Source organism: Oryctolagus cuniculus, chromosome 6 (genome assembly GCF_964237555.1).
Source record: "Oryctolagus cuniculus chromosome 6, mOryCun1.1, whole genome shotgun sequence".
NCBI lineage: Eukaryota > Metazoa > Chordata > Mammalia > Lagomorpha > Leporidae > Oryctolagus > Oryctolagus cuniculus.
The window spans coordinates 121741567-121765993 of record NC_091437.1 but is presented as its reverse complement, the minus strand read 5'-3'; the positions used below and the strand labels follow the sequence as shown (position 1 = coordinate 121765993).

At 44.9% G+C, this 24427-nt stretch overlaps 1 protein-coding gene and 1 long non-coding RNA gene across 2 annotated transcripts in view; both read left to right on the top strand.

The window, feature by feature from the left end:
• Positions 1-24427, top strand: part of LOC138849942 (uncharacterized) — a 47672-nt gene that overhangs the window by 19144 nt on the left and 4101 nt on the right. The gene's annotated exons all lie outside the window — the stretch shown is intronic.
• LOC138849940 (small ribosomal subunit protein uS14) lies at positions 6837-7162 on the top strand. Its single transcript, XM_070075328.1, has one exon. The coding sequence runs from the start codon at positions 6877-6879 to the stop codon at positions 7045-7047; it is 171 nt and encodes a 56-aa protein (XP_069931429.1). The 5' UTR covers positions 6837-6876; the 3' UTR covers positions 7048-7162.

Below are 24427 nucleotides of genomic sequence, written 5' to 3'. Positions count from 1 at the left end.
AGCATTAGGTGATAGCAAGTGGATGGACCCAAAGCAGAAACAGTGATTTGGGGGCAATGGTTCATTTATTTTTTTTTTTTCTCTCTAGGTTGCTTTTTTTTATAATCCACATTGAAATTTTGAGCTAAGGTTTTGTTAACCGTCTTGCATATTGATTCTTAAATACTATGCTTACCTGATGAACCCATATTTAAATTTTTTAACTATTGGGACTATTATTTGAGGATCAGGAAAAAGAAAACCGATTTGCCAATGAGCAACTGTTTCTAATTATGACTTGGTAGACTTAAAAAGCAAAATATCAATATTAGAACTTGACAACTTGGAATTTGGTCCTGAGGCTTGATTGAGTTTATATCCTCAATCCCATAACTCAGTTATTCTAAGAGGAAAAGATCTATGGATTTCGCCTGAGAAACCTAAGATGGGGTTTGAGAGTAGAGGAGTCACTGAAGGCAGTTATACAAATATGTGAAGAGATTTTTTTTTTATTTGACAAATATGTCTTTTAGTTTAGGCATTGTGTCTGATCTACACAAAAATAGAATTATATTATTTTTAGGTTTCTCTCTAATAACTTGAAAAATACTTAAGTTAATCTTGACCCAGAAACTTTATTTTCTTTTAACTATGAAAATACTGGCAGTAACAACAAATTGTGGTAATTTCTGCTGTGAGTTGATGGAAGTAGTTTAGTCCAATCAGACTCTACAGGCACTGCATGAAGATGGGCGCATTGCGTTTCTCAGGAAGAGGATAGACAGACCTTGATTCCTTGAAGGGATGAGATGGTCTGAGCAATTGAATTCCATAAGTCTAGTTGAGTGCTTCTATAGTTCAGGCAATGGATGGAACACTGGGGAAACAAAATGCTTTTAAGAGTTCATGGAGGGGCCAGTGCTGTGGCATAGCGAGTAAAGCTGCCTGCAGTGCCAGCATCCCATACGGGTGCCAGTTTGTGTTCTTGCTGCTCTACTTCCTATCCAGCTCTCTGCTATGGACTGGGAAAGCAGTGGAAGATGGCCCAAGTCCTTGGGCCTCTGCACATTCATGGGAGACCTGGAAGAAGCTCCTGGCTCCTGGCTTCAGATCAGCAGCTCTGGCCATTGCAGCCAACTGCAACTTCCAGCAGATGGACGATCTCTGTCTCTGTCTCTCTCTCTCTCTCTGCCTCTCCTTCTCTCTCTGTGTAACTGAATTTTTTTATAAATAAATAAATATTTTAAAAATAAATTTAAAAAGTTCATGGAAAGTGGAATTAAGAGATAGAATTATTTTGGTGGGAGGAACTTTTGAAATCCATGCATAGTTTTTTTCAAAATGCATCTATTTTCACGAACTTTTTGAACAATATATATATAGATTTCAGGGGGTTTTTTTGCATCAAGTTAGACTTACATTTTAATTCTATTCTTCCATGAACTTTTTGAAGTTTTGTTTTATACAGTGGTGGACAAAACAGATAAACTATCTGTTCTAGTGATACAGTGGCATGAAATTAGTCATTTAAGAACAAAATGGGGTTAATTAAACTTTCTGGTTGCATGAGTATTGGGTATCAGTGCTTACCAGTGAGGATAAGCACCCCCTGGCCTTGGTCCTGCCCCTTCTCTCCAACTTTTTATGGTTCTGTGAAAATTTATAGAATGGCACCTGTAAAAGACTTTTTCTCAGGCCGGTGCCGAGGCTCACTAGGCTAATCCTCTGCCTGCAGCGCCGGCATACCGGGTTCTAGTCCCGTTCGGGGCACCAGATTCTGTCCCAGTTGCTCTTCTTCCAGTCCAGCTCTCTGCTGTGGCCTGAGAGTGCAGTGGAGGATGGCCCAAGTCCTTGGGCCCTGCACCCCATAGGAGACCAGGAGAAGCACCTGGTTCCTGGCTTCAGATCAGCACGGTGCACCGGCCACAGCGGCCACTGGGGGGGGGGGGGGGTGAACCAATGGAAAAGGAAGACCTTTCTCTCTGTCTCTCTCTCTCATTGTCCATACTGCCTGTCAAAAAAAAAAAAAAAAAAAAAAAAAAAGACTTTTTCTCCTCTCCCCAGTTCATACATTTAAACCCTAAAAATGTGAAGGTATGTGGAGACAAGGTCTTTGGGAGATAATTAGGTTATGACCCCTCATGATAGGATTAGGGTCTTACAAGAAGAAAGCTGCTTCCTCTCCTTTGCTCTGTCACATGAAGATATGTGAGGTTGGCTGTTTACAAACAAGGAAGGAAGAAGCCCTCTCCAGCCACTGGATCTGCTGACACCTCAATCTTGGATGTAATGATCTCCTAAACAGTGAGAAATAAATGTTTGTAGTTTAATCCCTCTGTGTTTTGTTTCACCAGCCTGGGCTGACCAATGCAGCATCTATACATCTTTTGCATCTTTTGACTGTGTTAGGATCATTAAGCTCTATATTTAAGCTGAAGACAAGCAGCACATCTTTGGTAGGTCACTGGATGGGTATACACATATTTTGTAGAGAATTAGTGCCTCAGTCTCACCCACCAGTGACAAGGCAGTGTTGGCATATAGGGACCCTGCATCTGGTTTGGTACAGTGAAACCTGCATTCTTGGCAGGAGATGGCCCATGGAAGCTGCGCAGCCGTGGCCCTCTCTTAGTGCGGTTCTCTCTGCGCTCGTCTAGGCAGCCTTTTTTGCTGTCCTTCATCCATGGGAGTGGGTGGGTAGAGGGAAAAGTATTGCCCAGGCTGTTTGGCCATCAGTCGCATACCTAGGTGTAGGGGACAGGCTGGGTCTATGTGGGGTGTTTAAGGGATTCTGAAGTTAGACTTCTTGGGTTTGAATCCCAGCTCTAATGTCTATCTGCCATGTGCCATTAGACCAGTTACTTAAGTTCTGTGTGCCTCTGTCCCCCTCTATAAACACCAGTGGTTGTGATGTTGCTCATCAGATGGCTGTGATTAGGGAGGTAAATAGAGCCACAGAGCAGTGCCTGGCACTTAGTAAGGTGGACACGTGTTGCCCATTATAACCTCACAGATGGTGACACAGAACTAACCAGTCACCTTGACCTTCATCTTTCCAGCCCTGAAGCAGATTCTTCTTTGCATTTAGACTCATTTGTTTCTGCCTCAGGGGAACTGACAGTGGGAAGAGGGGAGGAAAAAGAACTAATTTTACTCACTTGGAGGAAAGCAGGTGCAAGGAAAGGTGACTTGGAAGGCAAAACCAGGAAAGCGAATCTGCATCCCAAGAACCCGATGCCAGCTGTGCCAGATTGATCGACGGCCTGAGGAGCACGGAGGCCCTCGCTGCCTCCCACTTCCTCTTAACATTTTGCCCTTTTAGGTGTGTGCCTGCCTGTAAGTCTCAGGATAGAGCAAGAGGGGCAAGTGTCCGTTGTGTTGGCTTACGAACAACTGAAGGGCAGACCCTGGCTGTGCGTGGACATAGCACATACTCGCTCCATCCTAACACTCGCTCTGCCTTCTCTGCCTCACCCACTGGCACCCAAGGATCCACAAAGCTTTGCTTGTACATTGGATTTTTAAGGGGGAAAGTCCTAGATTTGTATGCTTGTGAAGAAAGAGTTATCTGGCCCATATCTTTGCCTCCTGTTGTCAACGGCAGGCCAGCGGCTTCCAGAGTTTCCCGACCACAGAAAGCTGAGCTTCCCAGCTGTAGCTCTCTGTGTAAGGTGAGACTGACCTCAGAGTTCTGTATTGATCGTTCGGTTTTGCCAAACAAACCAGTTGAATGAAAAACATGGAATTGAGACCGTCTTCACAGAGCCAAAACCTGAACAGTAACAAGAACAGAAACTTGGCATGTGGGTCCCCATTTGTTTCTGAAACACATCTCCTGTCCTCTCCCTCCCCTCCCCCTGGGGTGTTTAAACATCTGAATAAAGATTTCATTCAAAGGGAACCGATTGGCTCTCCCACAAGTGGGGTGGAAGATGCGTCATTCAGCGTCAGCAGCGTGGCTAAAGGCAGGAAGGTGGTATTGCTGGCACCAGTTATGTCAGGAGATCAGCTTTCGCTCTTGGCTGGGAGTGCTTTGTTATTAGAGTTTGTTTAAAACTGGACTCCTTAGAGTCCCTTTCTGAATAGCACCATCAGCATCTTTCTAAGCTGCAAAGATGTTTCTTTCCCTACCTCAGATCTGGCCTTAAAAAACCAGACAATGTCAACTGGCTTGTGTAGGTGTTCTAGACAATGAGGTTTTCAGGCTTTCTGAAGTCTTAAAAGCCTTACCCCCAAAAATGAGAACATTGATTAAGAGATATGTTTTAAGTATACAGGACAAATGTCAGTAAAACACAAAGTACAGTTCTTTGAATACAGTAACTTGTGTTGAAGGTCATCTCACAAAAGGTAGCTTAATAAAACATTATGGTGCTAAAAATGGAAGCTTAGGGATTATAACCAAATTCAATTCAACCCAGTAAAACTTTCTTGCAATTATACTGCTATGCTCTTACCTAGCAAATGGTAACTGAACCAAGTCAGTGTCAAAAAGGTAAAAATGAACTGGGATGATAGAGAGAGAAAGAAGAAACAGATGTGACCTTAGAGTTATAAATCCTAGCAGGTGCTGGGATGGTGATGTCTTTATCTGAAAAAGAAGGGGCACGTTTGGGGTCAGGTGATGATGGTTCTGTATTGGTTGGACGAGTTGAATGCATGTGTCCATATGACACCTCCCACCCAACTTCATGAGCTTCATTAAGACAGCAAGACTTCCTGGGTATTTTTATGTCTGGAACACTTTCCACCCAATAGTACCTGATGGATGGTTGGACTCATGAGTTGATAGCTCTATGTGGAGGTGTCCACCATACAGGTAGGTGTGGGGGGAGGGGGAGAGAGGGAAGAGACTAGTGTTATTAATTTGGAAAAATCCATGGAGATATGATCACTGAAGACCTTGGAAAAGGTATCTGTGAGTAAATGTTGAATGGGAAGGGAAGGGTATGGAAGGCAGACTTGGCAGATTTTTTAAGTTTCCCTGTTGCCAGCCCTCCTGGGGGTCCCCAAATCTTCCAGACCATGAGTCTCCTTTGGCCCATCAAAACTCCCAGACTGGTTTGAGCACAGGTTTGAGGATTAAAAGCAAATGGAAAATATATGATCCCTGCCACAAAATGACTCTAAAGGAGGTATAACCATACTTTATGGAAAGTGGAATTAAAAATATTTTGCTGTAAAAAGAATTGGGGGCCCAGCATTGTGGCATAGCAGATAAAGCCACTACCTTCAGTGCCAGCATCCTATATGGGCACGTTTTTCATGTGCTGGCTGTTCCACTTCTGATTCAACACCTTGCTAATGACCTGGGAAAAACAGCAGAAGATGGCTCAAGTGCTTGGGCCCCTGCCAACCATATGGAAGACACAAATGAAACTCCTGGCTTCAGCCTGGTCCACTGCTGGCCATTGGAGTCTGAACCAGTAGATGGAAGATCTCTCTCTTTCTCTGTCTCTTCCTCTCTCTCTTTAACTCTGATTTTTAAAAAATAAGGGATGAGATGTGCAATTCAGGACATGCTCAAGCTGACTTACCTCAAATGGTAGAGTTAGAAACATACCAGGGGATTCCAATTCAATCCCATCAAGGTGGCATGTACCAATGCCATCTCACTAGTCCCAGTGATCAATTTCTGTTCACAATTGATCATAATGATAGGACTAAGAACCAAAGGGATCACATAAACAAGAATAGTGTCTGCAAATACTAGCTGATAGAATAAAAAAGGGAGAGAATGATCCAACATGGGAAGTGAGCTACACAGCAGACCCATAGAATGGCAGATGTCCTAAACAGCACTCTGGCCTCAGAATCAGCCCTTAAGGCATGCGGATCCGGATGAAAAGCCCATGAGAGTATTTCAGGCATGGAAAGCCAAGACACTCTGGGGGAAAAAAAAAAAAAACCTAAATGAAAGATCTCCGCGAGTGAGATCCCAGTGGAAAGAACGGGTCATCAAAGAAGGAGGTACCTTTCTCTGAAGGGAGGAGAGAACTTCCACTTTGACCATGGCCTTGTCTAAAAATTATCAGAGTCAGTGAACTCGGGGCTTCCATAGCCTTGGCAGCTCATGACAAGAGCCTAGGGTGATTACTGATGCCATAAACAAGAGTGTCAATTTGTTAAGTCAACAACAGGAGTCACTGTGCACTTACTCCTCATGTAGGATCTTTGGCCTTAGTGTGCTGACATTGAGATTTAATGCTATAACTAGTACTCAAACAGTATTTTTCACTTTATGTTTCTGTGTGGGAGCAAACTGTTGAAATCTTTACTTAATGTATGCTAAACTGATCTTCTGTATACAAAGAGAAACGAAAATGAATCTTGATGTGAATGGAAGGGGAGAGGGAGTGGGAAAGGGGAGGGTTGCGGGTGGGAGGGACGTTATGGGGGGAAGCCATTGTAATCCATAAGCTGTACTTTGGAAATTTATATTCATTAAATAGAAGTTTAAAAAAAATAAATCTTCAAAAAAATTTGACCTTCATCCATTATTTCATAATATGCATTTTTAAATATCTCAAGTATTTTGCATCAAAATAAACATCTTTTGATTCCATTTTCTGTAAACTTCTTAAAGTACTTTCATATCTTACAATGGGGAAAGCAAGTCTCTGGAGAATTATACCACAGATTCATTGGCAGCCAACCTTTTCTTGTAAGTTTGCTGAAGTCCTAGCTCTCCAACAGGACCTGCACTGAAATGTTCTCTTGAGGCAACTGTGACAATGTTCTAAGTCTAAGGAGGTGTCAAGCTTCTCCTCTAGGCCAGTGGTGGTGAATCCCGCTCGAGGCAGAGGCATACAGAACGGAAAGGAGTCCCAAGCCTAGGGTGCTATATGGTCTAAAGTGAAGACCCGCCTTTTGCCTCGTTGCGCTCGTGAAAGCAAGATGGGCCACCAGCAGCTTTACTGGAGCCACCCGCGAAAATTCGGCCAGGGTTCCCGCTCTTGCCGCGTCTGCTCAAACCGGCACGGCCTGATCCGGAAATACGGGCTGAACATGTGCCGCCAGTGTTTCCGTCAGTACGCGAAGGACATCGGCTTCATTAAGTTGGACTAAGTCATTTCCTTGAATGGATCCTCCAAGACATCAGTGCTATGGGAAAGTCATACCATCTCTCTGTACATAAAATAAAGAACTTCAGTTGAAAAAAAAAAAAAAAATAAAAAATAAAGTGAAGACCCTGCATTTTATGCTGCCCTGAAACCTTATAGTTGGGAAGATCTTAAATGATCTAATTCCAAGTCCCCATCCCCACTCCCATTAGTAGGGAGCTGGATTGGAAGTGGAACAGCTGGGACTTGGACCTACGTGCATATGGAATGCTGATAGTCCAAGCAGTGCTTTACCTGGAATGTCACAATGCTGCCCCCCTGTTTGTTATTTCTTTAACTGATGCATAGTTGTACAAATATATGGGGTACAATGTGATGTTTCAATACAGGTATACACTGTAATAGTCAAATCAGGATGATTGGTATATCCAGTGGTGATCCTTTCTTTGCAGTGAAACATTCAAAATCCTCTTTAGGTGTTTTGAGATGTACCAGGCATCATGGTTAATTCTTGTCACTTTGCCATGCAGTGGTGCACCAGAACTGATTCCTCCTGACTATAACTTTGTACCTGTTGCCCAAGTTCTCCCCACGCCCTCTTCTCTCCTGGTGACCACATCTACTCTCTACTTCCATGAGATCAACTCTTAGCTATAGAGGCTTACTTATACCCAAATCAACTGCTCTCCCTGAATCTACAATCTCTTGGGTTGTACCCATTTTCAAACTCTGGCCCATCAAGACACTACCTTGGTTCCTTTGTTCTTCAAACGACCACCAACTGTGAGATGCAGGCTTTCCTGCAGGTACAGGGCCATCTGTTTACCTTGAATACTAGTAGAGTTGCCAGAATGAACAAGTGAAAATGTAAGAGTCCCAGTTAAATTTGAACTCCGTCTAAACAATGAATAATTTTTAGTATAGATGTGTTCAAAATATTGCATGACATCCTGTATTTTACCTGGCAATGCTAACTACTAACCCTAAGTAGGATGAGCCCTAAGTAGACATCTCTGTTCCTACTTCAACAATCAGGAATTACCCTCTGACTTCCTTTCCTCCATTTGCCAACAACAACAACAAAAAAAGAGTCAGAATCATCAGATCTGAGCAAGCGGACTGACGAAGTATGGCCAACGGTGGGCTCTGATGAGAAGAGGCAAATTGCAAAGAAGATACAAGGCTGGGTTTTGTCATCTTTGCAAAAGCAAGGCCAGCAAGTGTGGGGAGGAGAATGAAGCTTCAAGACCCAGAGATGAGGACCTGAGAGGGTCTGTTGATGTTCGGTAGTGAAGTGAAGGACACTGAAGGGTTCTTTTGGTAACTGCATCAATTTATTATCTGTGTACTGACAAGCAGGAGTCAATCAAGAAAGAAAGATTGGAGAGAGCAGAGAGAAATGAATTATGAATTAAGAATTCAGAAGTAGGGGAGCCCATTCTGTCTTTTGTCAGCTGGTCTGATTGCAGAGTTGTGCTAAGGGCTGTGTGTCCTCCAAATTTGCAGGTTGAGTCCAGATCCCCAGTACCCCGGAATGTGACTGTATTTGGAGACGGAACTTTTAAAGAAGTGATTGAGGTAAATGAATAATCTGAGTGGGCAGAAACCAAAATAGCTGGTGATCTCATGAGAAGATGAGATTGGGACACACACACACACACACACACACAGCAAGTGAGCCATGTGAAGAAATGAGGAGAAGACCCATCATCTACAAGCCAAGGAGATGAATCCCAGGACAAAAGACACTGCCCTACTGGCACCTTGACCTCATACCTTCAGCTTCAGAACATTGGGAAGACATCTGTGGTAGAAGCTGCCCGGTCTGTGCTGTTCTCTCCAGTAGCCCCAGCACTGGCTCCAGTCGTATTTGTAGTCATCACACACCGGCTTTTGGGTCAGACACAGTGTGGGTTTGGATCCTCGCTGGGCTTCTTCCTGGCTGTGTGACCTTGGGTGACAAAACCCAGAAGCCATGGTTTCTCCTCTGCAAAATGATTTTTCCCCATTTTGTGTTGTTGACAGATTAAAATGAAATAATGTATATGAGATCCTTTGCACAGTCACCAGCACATGATTAGTGCTCAACACCTTCATTCTTCTAATAAACATTTATTGGAGGTCTAGTGTCTGGCACTGTTCTAGGTGCTGGTGAACTAGAAGGACAAAAATCCCTGATCTCAGGGAGCTTTGGGGAAGACAGAGAATAAACAATTAGGTCACTGCCAGCCCCCTGACTTTTGTTTTTTTAAAAAAAATCACTTTGAGGACCATGTTGGTGACCACAGGGTAGAAGCAGAAACTTGGCCAGCAGATAATTGCCGAAATTCAAGCGAATAGTGATGGTGGATGGAACAAGGTTGGAAGGAGTGAAGAGAGTGGGAAGGGGCTAGATTTGGCATGCATTTTGAAAGTAAAGCCAAGAGGCTTTCCAATAGACCTAGTGTGTGATGTGGATCACAGATGACTCCAGGATTATTGGCCTGAGCCATGAGAGAAGTAGAGCGGCCATCACTGAGAGAGGACTGGTGGCAGTAAGAGCTGATGGGGTGGGCAGAGGTCCAGGGCCAGCTAAATTCTCCACTTAAGACATGTTATGTCACAGTTGACAGTGACATAGGGATACCAAGTAGCAGCTGACATACAGGTACACAGTCCACGTGACAAGTTCAAGCCAGAGGCATAAATTGAGGAGCCAACAGCACACAGGCTGCATTTAAATGGAGACAAGTTAGCTCCTAGACAAGTGGGGGCAAATTTTTGTTGTGTCTTATTTTGTTTTAACCAGCAGGACCACCCTACTGAAAAACTGTCATGAATATGATGGCCCTGGTTATCAGGCCAAAGTAACACAGACATCTGCCATGAGATGTCTGCACTCGCGATGGTTGTCTCCTGATGTGTCCTTAATCGACTCCAAACACATGGACCACAACCACCAGATGATGGCGTCATCTGGCAACGGTGCTGACTGCAGGCTTGCAAATATGCAAAAGATTCAAAAATTGGTAATTTTATAAAATCAGTCCAAGCTTCAATCTTCTTACAAAATTCCTCCCAGTCCCCAGACAGGTCTTCATGGACGCAGTTGAACAGGAGCACTGTCTGGTGCTGCCTTCTTCCTCACCCCCAGAAAGGGCACAATCCGAGCAGCATGCTTCTGAAAAAAGAGATCTTCTATTGAGACTGGGAGAATGGAGTCCATTTGTAGATCCCTTGGTCTTTTAAAACAGATAAATTTATGAATGCTTAAGGCTGAGAGAGCTGCAAGAGTTAACTGATTTTCCTGAGAAAGATGTGACTAATGTGCAATGCTTTACACAGCATTTCATATTCACCATCGGTTTCCATGACTGTCATGTTTATTATCACAATCACTTCCATCCTACTTCCTCTTGAAAGGGAACCTGAAAATATCATGGACCAAAGGGAAAGATAAATTTAAAAATCAGGGAAAGAAAAATAATTCACTTAGAAAGAAAGTTTCTACTTTGATTTACTTCATTAATTACAGGACCTTGTATGGGCCAAAGATCCATTTGTTTAAATGTAGCTGGGCTCTCAAGAGAGGCAATGGGGTGGAAGAAAGAACACAGCCATTGATGTTAGCACTGGGTTCAAGTCCCAGTCTGCCCTTCAGTAGCAATGTGACCCTGAGCACTGTGCCTCCTCCCTTCTTGGGTTGGGCAGCAGCAAGTACATCTCAAGCTGTCAAGATGACACCCAGCTTTATACCTAAGGCACATGGCAGAGAACCTGTCCCAGGAAGCAGGCTGTTTTCTTCACACACCTCTAATTTGCATCACCAGTGAGGTGGGAAGCTCCAGTTCTGTCCCAGGTCCACTATACCAGATGCTGGAGATTGAACATAGTCGTGACCATGCAGGCTCCCACAGGCCCTTAAAAAATCCATTCCTTCATTCCTTATAAGTGCTTATCCTGTCCCAAGAGAACATAGCACAGCAGGCCCTTGGTCTCCATGGGTCACATCCACAGATTCTACCAATCATGGATTGAAAACAGTGTTTTAAAAATTTTGAACTAGACTGAGCGTGTACAGACTTTTTTGTGGTCATTATTTCCTAAACCCTATACGCCAACAACTATTTACAAAGTTTTCCCTTGTATTAGGTATGATAAGTAACCCAGGGATTTAAAGCCCATGGCAAGATGTGTATAGTTTTTCTGCAAATACTATGCCTCTCTGGACTTGAGCATTCACAGATTTTGGTGAGTGCAGGGGGCCTGGAACCAATCCCTTGTGGATCCTGAGGGGCAAGGGAGAATGATGGTGGGGGCTGCTATTTAGATAGAGCATTTGAGGACAACCTCACTGAAGGGGTGGCTCTTGAAAAAAAGCACTTGGGGCCAGCACTGTGGCACAGTGAGTTAACGTCCTGGCCTGCAGTGCCAGCATCCCATTTGGGTACCAGTTTGTGTACCAGCTGCTCCACTTCTGATCCAACTCTCTGCTATGGCCTGGAAAAGCAGTAGAAGATGGCCCAAGTCCTTGGGCCCCTGCACCACATGGGAGACCCAGAGGAAGCTCCTGGCTCCTGGCTTTGGATTGGCCCAGCTCCGCCTGTTGTGGCCATTTGGGGAACGAACCATCGGATGGAAGACCTCTCTCTCTCTCTCTCTCTCTCTCTCTGCCTCTCCTCTCTCTGTGTAACTCTGACTTTCAAATAAATAAATAAATCTTTGTTTCCTCTCAGAAACAAAATCAGTTGCAATAAATCTTAAAAAAAAAAAACAAAAGCCCAAAGGAAGTAGTGAGTGAGCTGGTTGGCTCTGGGGGAAGAAAGTTTCAGAAAGCATAAAGCTCTGTGGTGGGAACATGGTCAGTGGAGAAACAAAGGGGAGGCCAGCGTGGCTAGAGCAGGAGCAGGGGGGCAGTGAGAGGTGAGTTCGGGGGAAATGAGCAGATAACAAGAGCTGCAGGCAGCTGTCTCTAACATGCATTTTGCCAGGGACAGAAATGTGGTGCTTTGTTGACTCTGCTTGGGAGCAAGCAATGGCAGCAAGTGGGCTGGTGCCAAGGAAGGCTTCTCAGAGAGCAGCAAAGGGATCTGCACCATTCCATAGATGCTCAGGCACTGCTAAGTCCTGGGGTGACAGGCGGGAAGATACAGTGCTCGTAATCATTCGAGATTATGAAACAAACATACATCGCCCCAGAGAAGTCTTTATCTTCAGCAGCAGAGCCCCACTGAAGATGAGGGCAGGCGTGTGTGGCATATGCAGGGTGTAGGACCACTGACTGGTGTTTGGCATTTACTGACATTAATTTGAAGACACGCTCCCTCTAACCTGTCCACAGGAGATCTTTGCCACTTCCTCCGCTTGCACCAAGGGTATGACTGAGTACAGGTATTGGCGTCTTTTGCAGTATGGGCCTTGATCTTCTGCACTGCAATTGTGTCCCTTCATGATTTTGGTCTCCATTTGGTCTCAAGGTCCTTGTGCACACAGAGGACCATGAGCAAATGCAAAAGGACGCTCTTTCCGGGCATGGCCGCATGTCCTCTAGCACTGGGCTGTTCTGTTAAGGTGGGAGGCCGCAGAGGGCAAAGGTGACATAGGCCTGGCAAGAAAGTCATGAGTGGAGGCTGGTGATGTGGTGTAGTGGGCTAAGCCATCGTCTGTGACATTGGCATCACATATGGGTGCTGGTTCGAGTCTCGGTTGCTCCTCTTTTGCTCCAGCTCCCTATTAACGTACCTGGGAAAGCAGCAAAAGATGGTCCAAGGACTTGGGCCCCTGCTTTCAAGTGGGAAAACCAGATGAAGCTCCTGGCTCTTGGTTTCAGTGTGGCCCAGCCCTGGCCATTGCGGCCATTTGGGAAGTTAACCAGTGGATGGAAGACCTCTCTCTCTCTCTCTTTCTCTCTCTCTCTCTCTCTCTCTCTCTCCTTCTCTCTCTGTAACTCTGTCTTTCAAGTAAATAAAAAAATCTTTAAAAGAAAGAGAGAGGGAGAAGGAGAGGGAGAGGAAGAGAGAGTGGGGAGAAAGAGAGAGAGAGAGAGAGAGAGACATGAGAGGCAATCAGTGTAGAGACCTCACTGAATTGGGTGGATTTAGGCCTCATTTCCAATCCTACCCAGACAGCTGACTGGGGAGAAGTTGCTAAATGCTTTGGGCTTTATATTGGCTGTCTGTAAACTGGGCTTCTATTGTATCAAGTTCCCAGTGTCATTTTGAAGACAAAATGAGTTCATGCATAAAAAGCATTAGCACACTGCCTGGCTCACACAGTGCCAGGCTTTCTGGAAGGGATAACCATTTTTTTCACTATGATAGATCTCCTTAAACAAGTAGAAATGACCTCAGTTCCACCCAAAGAGCTTGAATGTTTGAGATTGATATGGTGGACCAATGGGAGCCAGAAAAGTGCTCTGAGTAGTTATAATGTGTCTGCCTCCCACAGCAAGTGTTGCTGAAGATGAACTGGAGGCGGGGAGAAAGAGGGGTAAAAAGGTAGGCAGCAAATACAGGTTTCAAGATATTCATGGGAAAAAGGAAGGGAAGACCAAATGTTTGCTTGAGACCAAATTTTAAGAGAGAGTTTTTGGAAAGATTGTGGATTGAAGCTGATGCAGCTGATGTGTGCCCTACTCTAGATCCATTCACACCCATCCAGGGGTTTTGGTTCTTTATATGGCCAAGGAGTTGGTAAAGAAGAAAGACAAAGCCATGGACTCCTTGAGTTTGTTCCAGAGAGCCCTTGCTCAGACACTATCCGGAAGCTTCTTTGTCAGTACCCATGGCCTGGCAAGTACTGTACCCACAGCCTGAAAGCTTGGTCCCATGGTTAGTACATTCCCACCAGTGAAGAAAAAACATCAGCCTCTCTCACCAGGCTGCACCATGCCTGCCACATAACATATCCAGCCAGCATTTCTTGGCTGCATTTTCCCCACTAATCAATAATTAAATTATACTCTGTTATTAGATAAAGTGCAAACTCATCCTGCGGGCGAGGTCTGATGATAAGATTATTGAATGTCAGTGTGCAGCTGATTCAAGTTCAGAGTTATAAACCAGAAAACTGTGGCAAAAAAAAATACTAGAGATTGTTCAGGTCATATGCACTTTTATTGGCTCATATTTGCCAAAGAAGTGACACAGGTAGGAGAAAACTGAAGCCAGCCTTTTTAAAACTTGGCTTTGGAAAGTTGTCACTCATTTTCTGGGAAAAGAAATGCTATGCAGCAGACTCTTCTATGGTTGAAACACTTGGGGCACGAAGACTTATCAGCTGACTTTTACAGCTGGAAAAATGATGGACTAGGAAGATTAAGTGACTTGGCTAAAGCACCAAAGGTAGGGACACTGTGTTGGAGACTATTAGGGATAACTCTCCTGTGAAATTCATCAACAGACCACTAAGCAGACATCGTCCCATTGTTCCAATACAAGACTTGCGAGATGCGGGAGGTGGCGAGAGGAAGATGATTAAGCAGCAAAGCTCTTTTTGAGGGAGGTGAAAATGTGTCCAAAGTATATAGACAAGGAGCGGTATGAGAGTCAGCCAGGAGAGACCCAAGGAGCTACAACTGTTTAAATAAAATTGCTATTTTATATTCACAATGGGCCAGATTTTATCCCAGCGTAGCACTGCCGGAATTCTTTGGAAAAGTTCCTAACTCTAGAATTACTTGGTGAGCGTGAATTGGGGCCCTATGAAAATGATATGTGGTGATTTTATGCAACTGCTTTTTAACCACCTAATTAACATAGAATTACTTTTCTTCTTGTTCCATGTTGGCACAGCCCTGGGCCAGGTAGGCACAAACATCAGCAAATCCCATTATCCATGAATTTGTCTTGCCTTTCAGTTTGATAGCTTTTGTGGGAAATACCTCCAATGCGTTGCGTATTTGTCCAACCATCTCAGCATACATATTCATTTCTACAGACTATGTGTACTATGCAAAGTTGGCCCAACCACGTAAGCTTATAAAGCAGTCACTGCAAGAATCATTTAAGTAATGAGGATAAAACCCTAGCAACATCTACATAGCTAGGGAATCTGATTGCTTCTTCTGTTGCCCATTGTCTGGCGATGGGCAGCAAATACCAAGCAAATTCATTCTGCTCCGTCCTGCTTTGTCCCTCTCTTGTCTCTGTTGGAATTACATTCTTTCCTCTGATATGTTGAAATGTCCCTGCCAGTTTAGCCTTTCCTTAAACTGTTCCCCAATTTGGGGAGCTCCTACCCCCTTCTCTATACTTCCATATCCCAAACTCACCATCTATGAAAAACCTCTCTCTTTCTCTCCCTCTCACTGATATTGTGATGTAAAGATGAATAAATCACAATGTTTTGCCCTCTGGAGCACAGCCTAGTGGCAGGTACAAGTGTGATGCTCAGGAGAAATCTAGAAACATCAAATAGAAATCTAGAAACATCAAACATCCTCCAGCTTGGAAGGAAATCCTGGAAGACCCAAAAGAGGTGGCATCTAAAAGGAGTCAGAAGCTGTAAACAGGAGCTGGGGATGGGTAGGCAGAGGGAGAAGCAGAAGGAAGTCTAGAGCAACGGGACAGGATGAGCAAAGGTAGAGAGGAGGGAGGAGGAAAATGATGCCAGGGAACCAGGGATGGGGGACTACAGATCCTTTGGGAAATCAGGAATGATGAAATAGGAGGGAGGGATTTGGGACATGGAGCTGGAGGGGTAGACAGAGCCACATCGTCTGACAGATCTTGCTCAGAGACCCTCCTTCCAGTCTTTCTCTGCTAAAACTTTGGAGAATTCTCTTCCCCAAGGAGATCCCGCTTGCTTGCAGTCGTGGGCGATTAACAACCCTTTTGAAGGAGTGGGAGAATGAATCACTGGGGATGGTTTTCATGGTGAGGCTCTGAGTCGTTTGCTGACATACATGACGTTCTTGAACACAGTTCACCAGAGGGCCTCGGCTCTGTGCATATGAGCTTAGACTCACAATCAGATCGTTCATTGATTTTTCAGTTTTTAAAATCACTTACATGTAGATATACAATGTGCCTAGACACTGAGGATATGAAAATAAAAGAAGACACCAGTGTGTCTGGCCCAGGGAACTGTGTTCTTCTTTAAAAGCATGACCTAGGGGCTGGAGCCGAGGCATAGCAGGCTAAGTCTCAGCCTGTGGCGCCGGCATCCCATATGAGCGCCAGTTCATGTCCCAGTGGTTCCTCTTCCAGCTCTCTGCTATGGCCTAGGAAAGCAGTGGAATATGCAGTGGAAGTGGGCCCAAACGCTTGCACCCACATGGGAGACCCTAAAGAAGTTCCTGGGCTTGGATCAGCCCAGCTCTGGCTGTTGAGGCCATGTGGGGAGTGAACCAGCAGATGGAAGACCTTTCTCTCTGTCTCTTCCTCTCTCTCTCTGTAACTCTGCTTCTCAATTAATTAATTAATTAATTAATCCTGGCCTAAGAGGAACCTCTGACCTCATGAAATTCATGTTTGTAAAGATAGCAAGGCAAACGCTGGCCAAATGCCCTCATGAAGATATGCGTTCAACAGAAGGCTGGCAAAGCCACTGATGCCTCATTGAGAAGGAGGCAGTGTGGCATCATAGAAAGGTCGTGGGCTGGGAAACCAACCCCTGCTTTCACAGACTGTTCTCTAATGATCGCCTGCTATATATGACCTTGAAAAATAGCTGACCCTCTTGGTGTTTGTTTTCCCATCTGTGAAAGGCGGTGATGACATGCGTTGAGAGTTGTTTCGAGGATCCCATAAGATCACACCTACGCCTGGTGCATCATAGACAAAGCACAGTTGACTCAACAAACATTCATCTAACGTGTCATTTGTATTCAATCTACCAACTATTTCTTAATCATCAAAGTGCTAAGGATTCAATGATCTAAAAGGCACAATTTGAACTTTTCAGGAAGTCAGCACCCAGTTGAAGCTCTTTTTCAACAACTACAGACAGGAATTTTATTTTCATGTTTCAGTTTTGCATCCATGGAGCAAGGTTAGTTTCTCTGCTTTTCTCCCAGACTCCATGGAAAATCTCAGCACCTGATAGATGAAATGTTTGTGGAGCCCTAGAAGAATAAAAATCTTGGAGTACAAACCACTATATGTTTATATACAATGTGGCACTAAGTGCACATTCTGAGAAAAGTCACCAACCAACAAAGCCTCCTCTTGTCACTCTCCCCAGGGCTAGGCTGGTGCAGCTTTGCTTCATAGAGCTATAGGGGACAGACTTGTTCCTTCCAGGACACAGGAAAGCTGTGGCGAGTTTTCTGGCTCATGCCCAGAATCTCCGGATGGCTCCTCAGGGGAGGGAAAGGCAGATATGCACACAGGAGTATCAGGTCCTGATATTGCTTCTAAGCTGGAACTATCACTGGGCAGGGAAGCAAGAACTCCCCATGCCAAATGCTTCGTGAAGACCTTGGTGGGGTGGGCTGGGGGTGTCTCCTTCCTCTAGGATTCTGTTTCTTTCTTGGGACGTGTTACACTTGCTCATCTGTTCCATGTGTCCTGACTGTTAGCCAGCAGCTGTTTTTAAGTGATCTGGACCAATCCACAGGGACACTCAAGCATCCAGAGAACATTAGTGATAATACACCTGATAAATCCCTTTCTGCTATGCTGTTTTCCTGCAGAGAAAGAGGGAAAAGACCAACATTCCGGCGATATTCTAGCCCACGGGGCACATCTGCCCCAGATTAAATGACCATTCAGGGACTCATTTCTGAAAATGATTTCTTTGCATTTTGGAAAGACAGCTGCGCCTTCCTGCAGGTTATATTCCATCGAAGGCAGCCCCAACACAGGAGAACGTAGGAGCTGTGGAAAATTTCAGATCACTTTCAATGATGTGCCAATGAGTTTTAATGAAGCAGAATCTATGGAATGACATTATTGTGCATATTTTTTCATTTGTCCCTTCCTTCCTGCCTGTCCTCCTCCTCCTTTTTTTTTTTTTAATTGAAACTGAATCTTTCTGGGTGACTCAGTTGAGTATTAACTCATCATAAATTTTGTTCCATAGTTGAGTCCTGTAAAATGCATAATCTCAATGAAAGCTTCAGAAGTTTCTCTGCAAATAGATGAGGTCTAGAAATCTAGTACATGTCCAATTTTGAAAAGCAGAATTTGCAAAATACAATGTGGCCAACCTGTATGTGTAGACCATGGTCTGTGCCCACCCCTGCTAGAGTATGCAATGATCTCATGGGTCTTTTCACAGCACAGTTCAGGCAATTCAAGAGCCCCCTGGCCAGTTTCCTGTCAAAAGTAAACCAAGGAGAGTGGGCTCTCCTGCTGGCTTCCAGGTTCTGTTGGCCTACGTCAATGGAAATAAATAAAGATTTGATTTTTGAATGGAAAATAGGAGGAACTTCTGGTGAACTCCAACCATGGAGTCCTAGTCACAAGGACCAGAAATTCTCTTGGGGTAGCTCCAGAAGTGGGGATTCCTGTAACAAAGAAGATTGAACATTATGAGAATCATAAAACCTGAGTAGCCTCAGGGAGCTTGAGGCTCAGAACATCTCTGAAACTGAGGTTTTGGAGTCTTCACTCCTGTGACTACATTTGGTGGCCTCAGCGTCTGTAAAGTAAGGCTGCCCAATGCCCTGGCCTCAGTCCTTTGACCCATCATTTCCAGGGACATTTCCTGCAGCCCCTCCCTTAAATCTTGGTCCTACCCTGAGTCTTGTCATTACCATTAACTGCACCACCTCCTGCATCTTGATTTCCAGTATCCCCCATTCCTCTCTGTGGCACTCCTGACCCTGCAATTCCTTGTTCCCACGAGCCCCTCAAACCCACTGCCCTCCCTACTTTCTACCATATTTGGACTCTGCCTCATCTGCCCCAGACATCTTCATTGCACTCTAAACCTAGTGTGGGTCCTGTAATTCCTTATGGTAGAGTCTCTGTCTTACGTGCACACCCAACTCCCAGGCCATTTTTAATTCTACCACATTCACCTGGAAAATCTCCAAGTCTAAACCCAACATTCTGAGTGCTCTGTGCCTGCAGACTCATCTGGGAAAAAGCTCGTAACCAGGCTGATGTTTCCTCCTTCAGATTTATAACCAGAAATCTCCAGTGGACCACCAGGTGAATTTACCACTTCTCTCTCCTCCATTTGCTCTTCCTTTCTCCAAGATAATTATTGCACACTTGCTCCTCTCTCACATCGTCCACATTCCACTCTGTCATCAGGGACTCAATTCTTGTATCATGGAGAAAGTAGAAACAGTCACAAGAAAGTCTCTTTTGAGCACTAGCACAACTAATTAGCTACCCACCTGCCTTGTCCTTCCTCTTCTTACGAAGGGTGAACTTGTTTGAGCACTGGGTCCTGGCACTTCTGTTACTCAAGAATGTCTCTGCTATTTGCTCCTTCTCTTATTCATCATCCCTTCCTGCAGACCAACATTCTGTAAACTCTCCTATCATTGAACAATCTTTTCAGTGGCTCAGCCCCATCGCACCCCAAATATAGCCTCATATCTGTTTTCCTTCCATAGCCAAATTTTCAAAGGAAACTTGATGCTCACTGTGTTACGGGTTTGCCTCCTGCTCTCTTCTTGATCCTCCCTAGTTGGGGTCTGGCACCACTACTCCTCTGAAATTCTGCTTGAGGGGGTGGTCAAGCCCTCTGTGCTACCCCACAGGACAGGTCTCGGTCTTTACCTTCTCCCTCACAACAGCACTGTCCTAGCTGGTGACCCCTTCCTTCTCGGGACACTTGATTCGCTTGCTACCCGCATACTTCATCCTTCCGCTTTCTTCTTCCTTCCCAACCTCTCAAGATGGTGCTTCCTTTTGCTTCGTTCTTTTCCCCGTCTATCCATACCTTTGTGGGTGGTCACCAAATTGCAGCTCCAACCCAAATCTTTTGACATCCACAGGAAAATTTTCAACTCCCCACTTTTTTTCTGTTTAAAAGTCTTCAAGCTATCTGCAATGCAGCGTGTTCACCTCAAAGCAGAATGTTCACCTCAAAGCATTTGATTGCTGCCACTCATTTCTCCTGCCAAGTGTTCCCGATTTCAGTAAGCAGCACCACAATTCTCCTGGTGATTAAGCCAAATACAAGGAATTATCCTTAATTCCTTCCTTTTCCTAGCAGCCTTTATCGAATCTATCAGCAAATTCTATCTGCTCTAACCCTCTTGTGTTTTAATGTTCTCAACTCAAAATGAGAGTGCAAATTGAGAATCCCTTATCTGAAATGCTTGGACAAGAAGTCACTGAGGTTTTTTTTTTTTTTTCCAGATTTTGGAATATTTGCATATACACATGAGATACCTTGAGGGTAGAACCTGAGTGCAAACACAAAATTCATTTGTCTCACATACAACTTTATACACACAGCCTGAAAGGAATCTCACACGTTTCTTAGTGCACCTCCGTTTTGACTACAGCCCATCATATGAGTTCAGGTGTGGAATTGTCCATTTGTGAATTCATGTTTGTGCTCAAAAAGTTTCAGAGTTTGAAGCATTTCTGACTTCTGATTTGGGGATTAGGGATGCTCAACCAGTGGTAGAATTTAATGATAGACTTGCTGTGAGGTTTATGTACATAAGGAAGGTATGAGAGATAGCTGCCGAGAACATGGTGGTCACTCAGTGAGCACTCGTAATCATTGCTTTCCAGTCCTGGCAGTCCTGCTGCTCAGCAGCAATCCCACACCTCCACGTGGTGTTTGAGGCTTTTCAAAGCCTGGCCCCACCTGTTTCTCCACACTCAAGGCCCTCTAGTCATATTGATACCATCACATGATTTACCCATCTGGGCCGGTGCTGTGGCTCAATAGGCTAATCATCCACCTGCGGCGCCAGCATACCAGGTTCTAGTCCCGGTCAGAATGCCAGATTCTGTCCCAGTTGCCCCTCTTCCAGTCCAGCTCTCTGCTGTGGCCCGGGAGTGCAGTGGAGGGTGGCCCAAGTCCTTGGGCCCTGCACCCGCATGGGAGACCAGGAGAAGCACCTGGCTCCTGGCTTCGGATCAGTGCGGTGCGCTGGCTGCAGCGGCCATTGGAGGGTGAACCAACGGCAAAGGAAGACCTTTCTCTCTGTCTCTCTCTCTCTCTCTCACTGTCCACTCTGCCTGTCAAAAAAAAAAAAAAAGATTTATCCATCCCTTTGAAAATCAGAGTTACAGAGAGAGACAAAGAGAAAGAGAGAGAGAGAGAGATCTTCTATCTGCTGGTTCACTCTCTAGATAGTTACAATGGCCAGGACTGGGCTAGGCTGAAGCCAGGACCCAGCAGCTTCGTCCCAGTCTCCCACGTGGATGCAGGGGTGCAAGCACTCGCGTCGTCGTCCACTGCTTTCCCAGGCATTCATTAGCAGGGAACTGGATGGGAAGTGGAACAGTGGGACACGAACCAGTGCCCAAATGGGATGCCGGCATCACAGGCAGCAGCTTTACCTGAGGTGCCATAACACTGGTCCCTTGTGGCCATATCTTATATTTCTGATAATATCCGCATGAAATTGGCACTAGTATTCCTATTTTCCAGGCACGAAAACTAGGAGAGACTCCGTGAGATGCCAAAAATCATATGCCAGTCAGTAGTAGAGCTGAGTGAAATCAAGAACTTTCTCTCCGAGAGGTCTTATTTTTCCTCCCTGCCATGCTGCCTCTGTAGCACAGACTTTATTGTCCACAGGCCAGGATTCTCTTCTCACTGTGCGTGAAACTCCCTCCATGCCCTTCCTCTCTGCTTCTCCTGCCAAGAAGACCCTCTGCCTCACCTTCCCTTCCTGCATAATTCTTTCACTGATCTCTCAGATTAAAGGTCAATGTTTTATTCTTTGGCTCATTACCTCCCTCTTTCCTGCTGTCACTCATCAAACATTTAAAGAGCATCAAATGGGCCTGGCACTGTGGCGTAGCAGGTTAAGCCACAGCCTGCAGCACCGGCATCCCACGTGGGTGCTAGTTCAAGTCCTGGCTGCTCCACTTCTGATCCAGCTCTCTGCTAATGTGCCTAAGAAAGCAGCAGAAGATGGCCCAAGTCCTTGGGTCCCTGCACTCATATGGAAGACCCAGAAGAAGCTCCTGGTTCCTAGCTTCGGTCTGGCCATTGTGGTCATTTGGGGAGTGAGCCAGCAAAGGAGGATCTCTCTCTCTTTCTGTGTCTCTCCTTCTATTTCTCTGTAACTCTGCTTTCAAATAAATAAATCTTTAAAAAAATAATTTTACAAAAAGAGCATCATGTGTGTGAGATTCACTGTGCTAAGGATGGAACAGAAAGATGAAAAGACTACAGCCCTGGAGATTGAGGGGCTCACATTTTAGGGTATGTACTCTTGGCAGGGCAGTATGCCTCCTCCCAAGGGGTGAATATTGGCTCCTGGAGGCCATAAAATCTTAGTGTAACAGTCTATGGTCATACAAAATTCAAATTCTGATTCCTTAGTATTTAATTTCTTAGTATTTAATTATTTCTCATTGAAGTCTTTTTTTCTTTGTATTTAATTGTCTTGGGTAACACGTTGGCAGCATTGCTACTAAGTTCATGGAAGACACACAAAATACATGTATGGTAGTGCTATGTAACATCAGTGCTACACAACTGTGAGTTGAATCCATGGCTGTGACTGGAGTCTTTCTCTCCAGTCACTTCTTGATCTTGAAGTCTAGTTGTGAAGAGTGGCCTGTGTATGGCTATTGGCTGCCGTGAGCTGCCTTTGTCCATGTTGTTTGTGCTTTATTTTTAGTGGCTTTGTCTTTGAGAAGTAAATGAAAATATTTAATCAATAGTGATCTTTCACTGTCATCTTAATATTGCACTGAATAAAACATAAGTCTTGTATCCTTTTTTTCAGAAACACACAGAGAAGTGGACAAACAGATGGGCAGATATAGAAAGCTTCTATTCACTGACTCACCCCCCCCCCCAAATGTCCGCAATGCCTGGGTGGGCTGAGGCTGCAAGCTGGGAACTCAATCCAGGTCTCCCACATGGCTGTAGGAACCCAATCACTTGAGTTATCACTGCTGCCTCCCAGGGTCTGCATGGACAGGAAGCTGGAGTCAACAGCAGGACTGGGTATCAAACCCAGGTACTCTCTGATATGAATGTCTTAATGGTCTTAACTGCAAGCCCAAATTCCTGTCCTGTCTTGTACTTTTTAAATGTGCACACATCATTATATACCACATATACCTTACATAGATTTGTTCATAGCACATCTACAAACAGCATGTGAATAGGTAGACAGTATATCTGTGGTGTTAAAATATCAGCTTCTGGTTGTGCACATCCATAGAACGGTCAGCACCATGTACTTGCAAGTCAACCATGTGTTTGACACGGAGTCATTACTGTAGCGACGGTGGAAAATATAAGAGTATGGTGAAAATATAACAGTAGGATGTGGATGTTAAGATCCTGGTGACGTGGCTTTGCTGAGCTGGTCATTGGCATGATCTATTTCGCATTTCTGGATGTTCTTAAGAAGCCTAGTGCATCCCCATCTTAAGGGCTTTCTGCTCACACTTCCCTCTGCTGAAACAGCTCTTTCTGCCAGGACATAGCTCAGTCAGAATTTGGTTCAGGGCTCTGGTCAAAATTCATGTCCTCAGATGCATGCCTCACTGGCTTCTGGCGCTCTGGTGGTGCTCTTACTAAGCTGTTGGTTTGTTTAAACTTATACTACCTACCCCTTCACTTGATGTCCTATTATGCAACATTTTGTTCATTTTGTTTCTTTTCTATCTCGTTCCTGAGACTGTACATTTCATAGCACAGGGTCTCTTGTTTACCACCGTACTTCCAATATTTGCAAAGCAGGGACACGGTGTTTGTTGAATATGTAAATGAAACATGAATCAGTGATGGAGCCAGGTTTGAGTCTTGGCTTTAACAGAGCACAGCGTGAACACTTCTTCTTCCTTCCTTCAGGTCCTTCTCTGCCTGATCGTGGAAGCACAGCAAGCATCTCTCCCTTGCTAGCTCTTTCTCTGCTGCATCCATCACACCTCCCTCCTTTTTTCTTTCCCTCCCTCTCTTGCTCTGTCTCTCATACCTTTCACATTACAAACGGCTGATACGGGCGAGGTCCTGAAGGGATAGACTTCAGAGGAGCCTCTCCTAGGATTCCTCCTCTCTAGCTGCCTTGCTGAGAATAAGGTTGCAGTGAATACAGGCTTTGAAGGTGCTTTCTTTGCCTGGTGGCCTGGGGAGAGAGGCCCATCATTTGGTCACATGGCACTGGGCTGCATGCAGGCTCCCACTCCGCCTGCCTTCCAGGTGCTGTTGTCAGGTATGAGCAGCGTGCGGGTCTCATCCAGTGCAGTGACAGTCTCCTCCAGGGAGGTCATGCAAAACCGTTCTCCTGGGCTATATCACCCTAATCAATGGCAGACATTGCTTTAGATGTCCTCAAAGTTTCCCGGGAA

Excerpts from the sequence above, each read along its gene's own strand:
- LOC138849940 (XM_070075328.1), top strand. The coding sequence starts at position 6,877 with ATGGGCCACCAGCAGCTTTACTGGAGCCACCCGCGAAAATTCGGCCAG.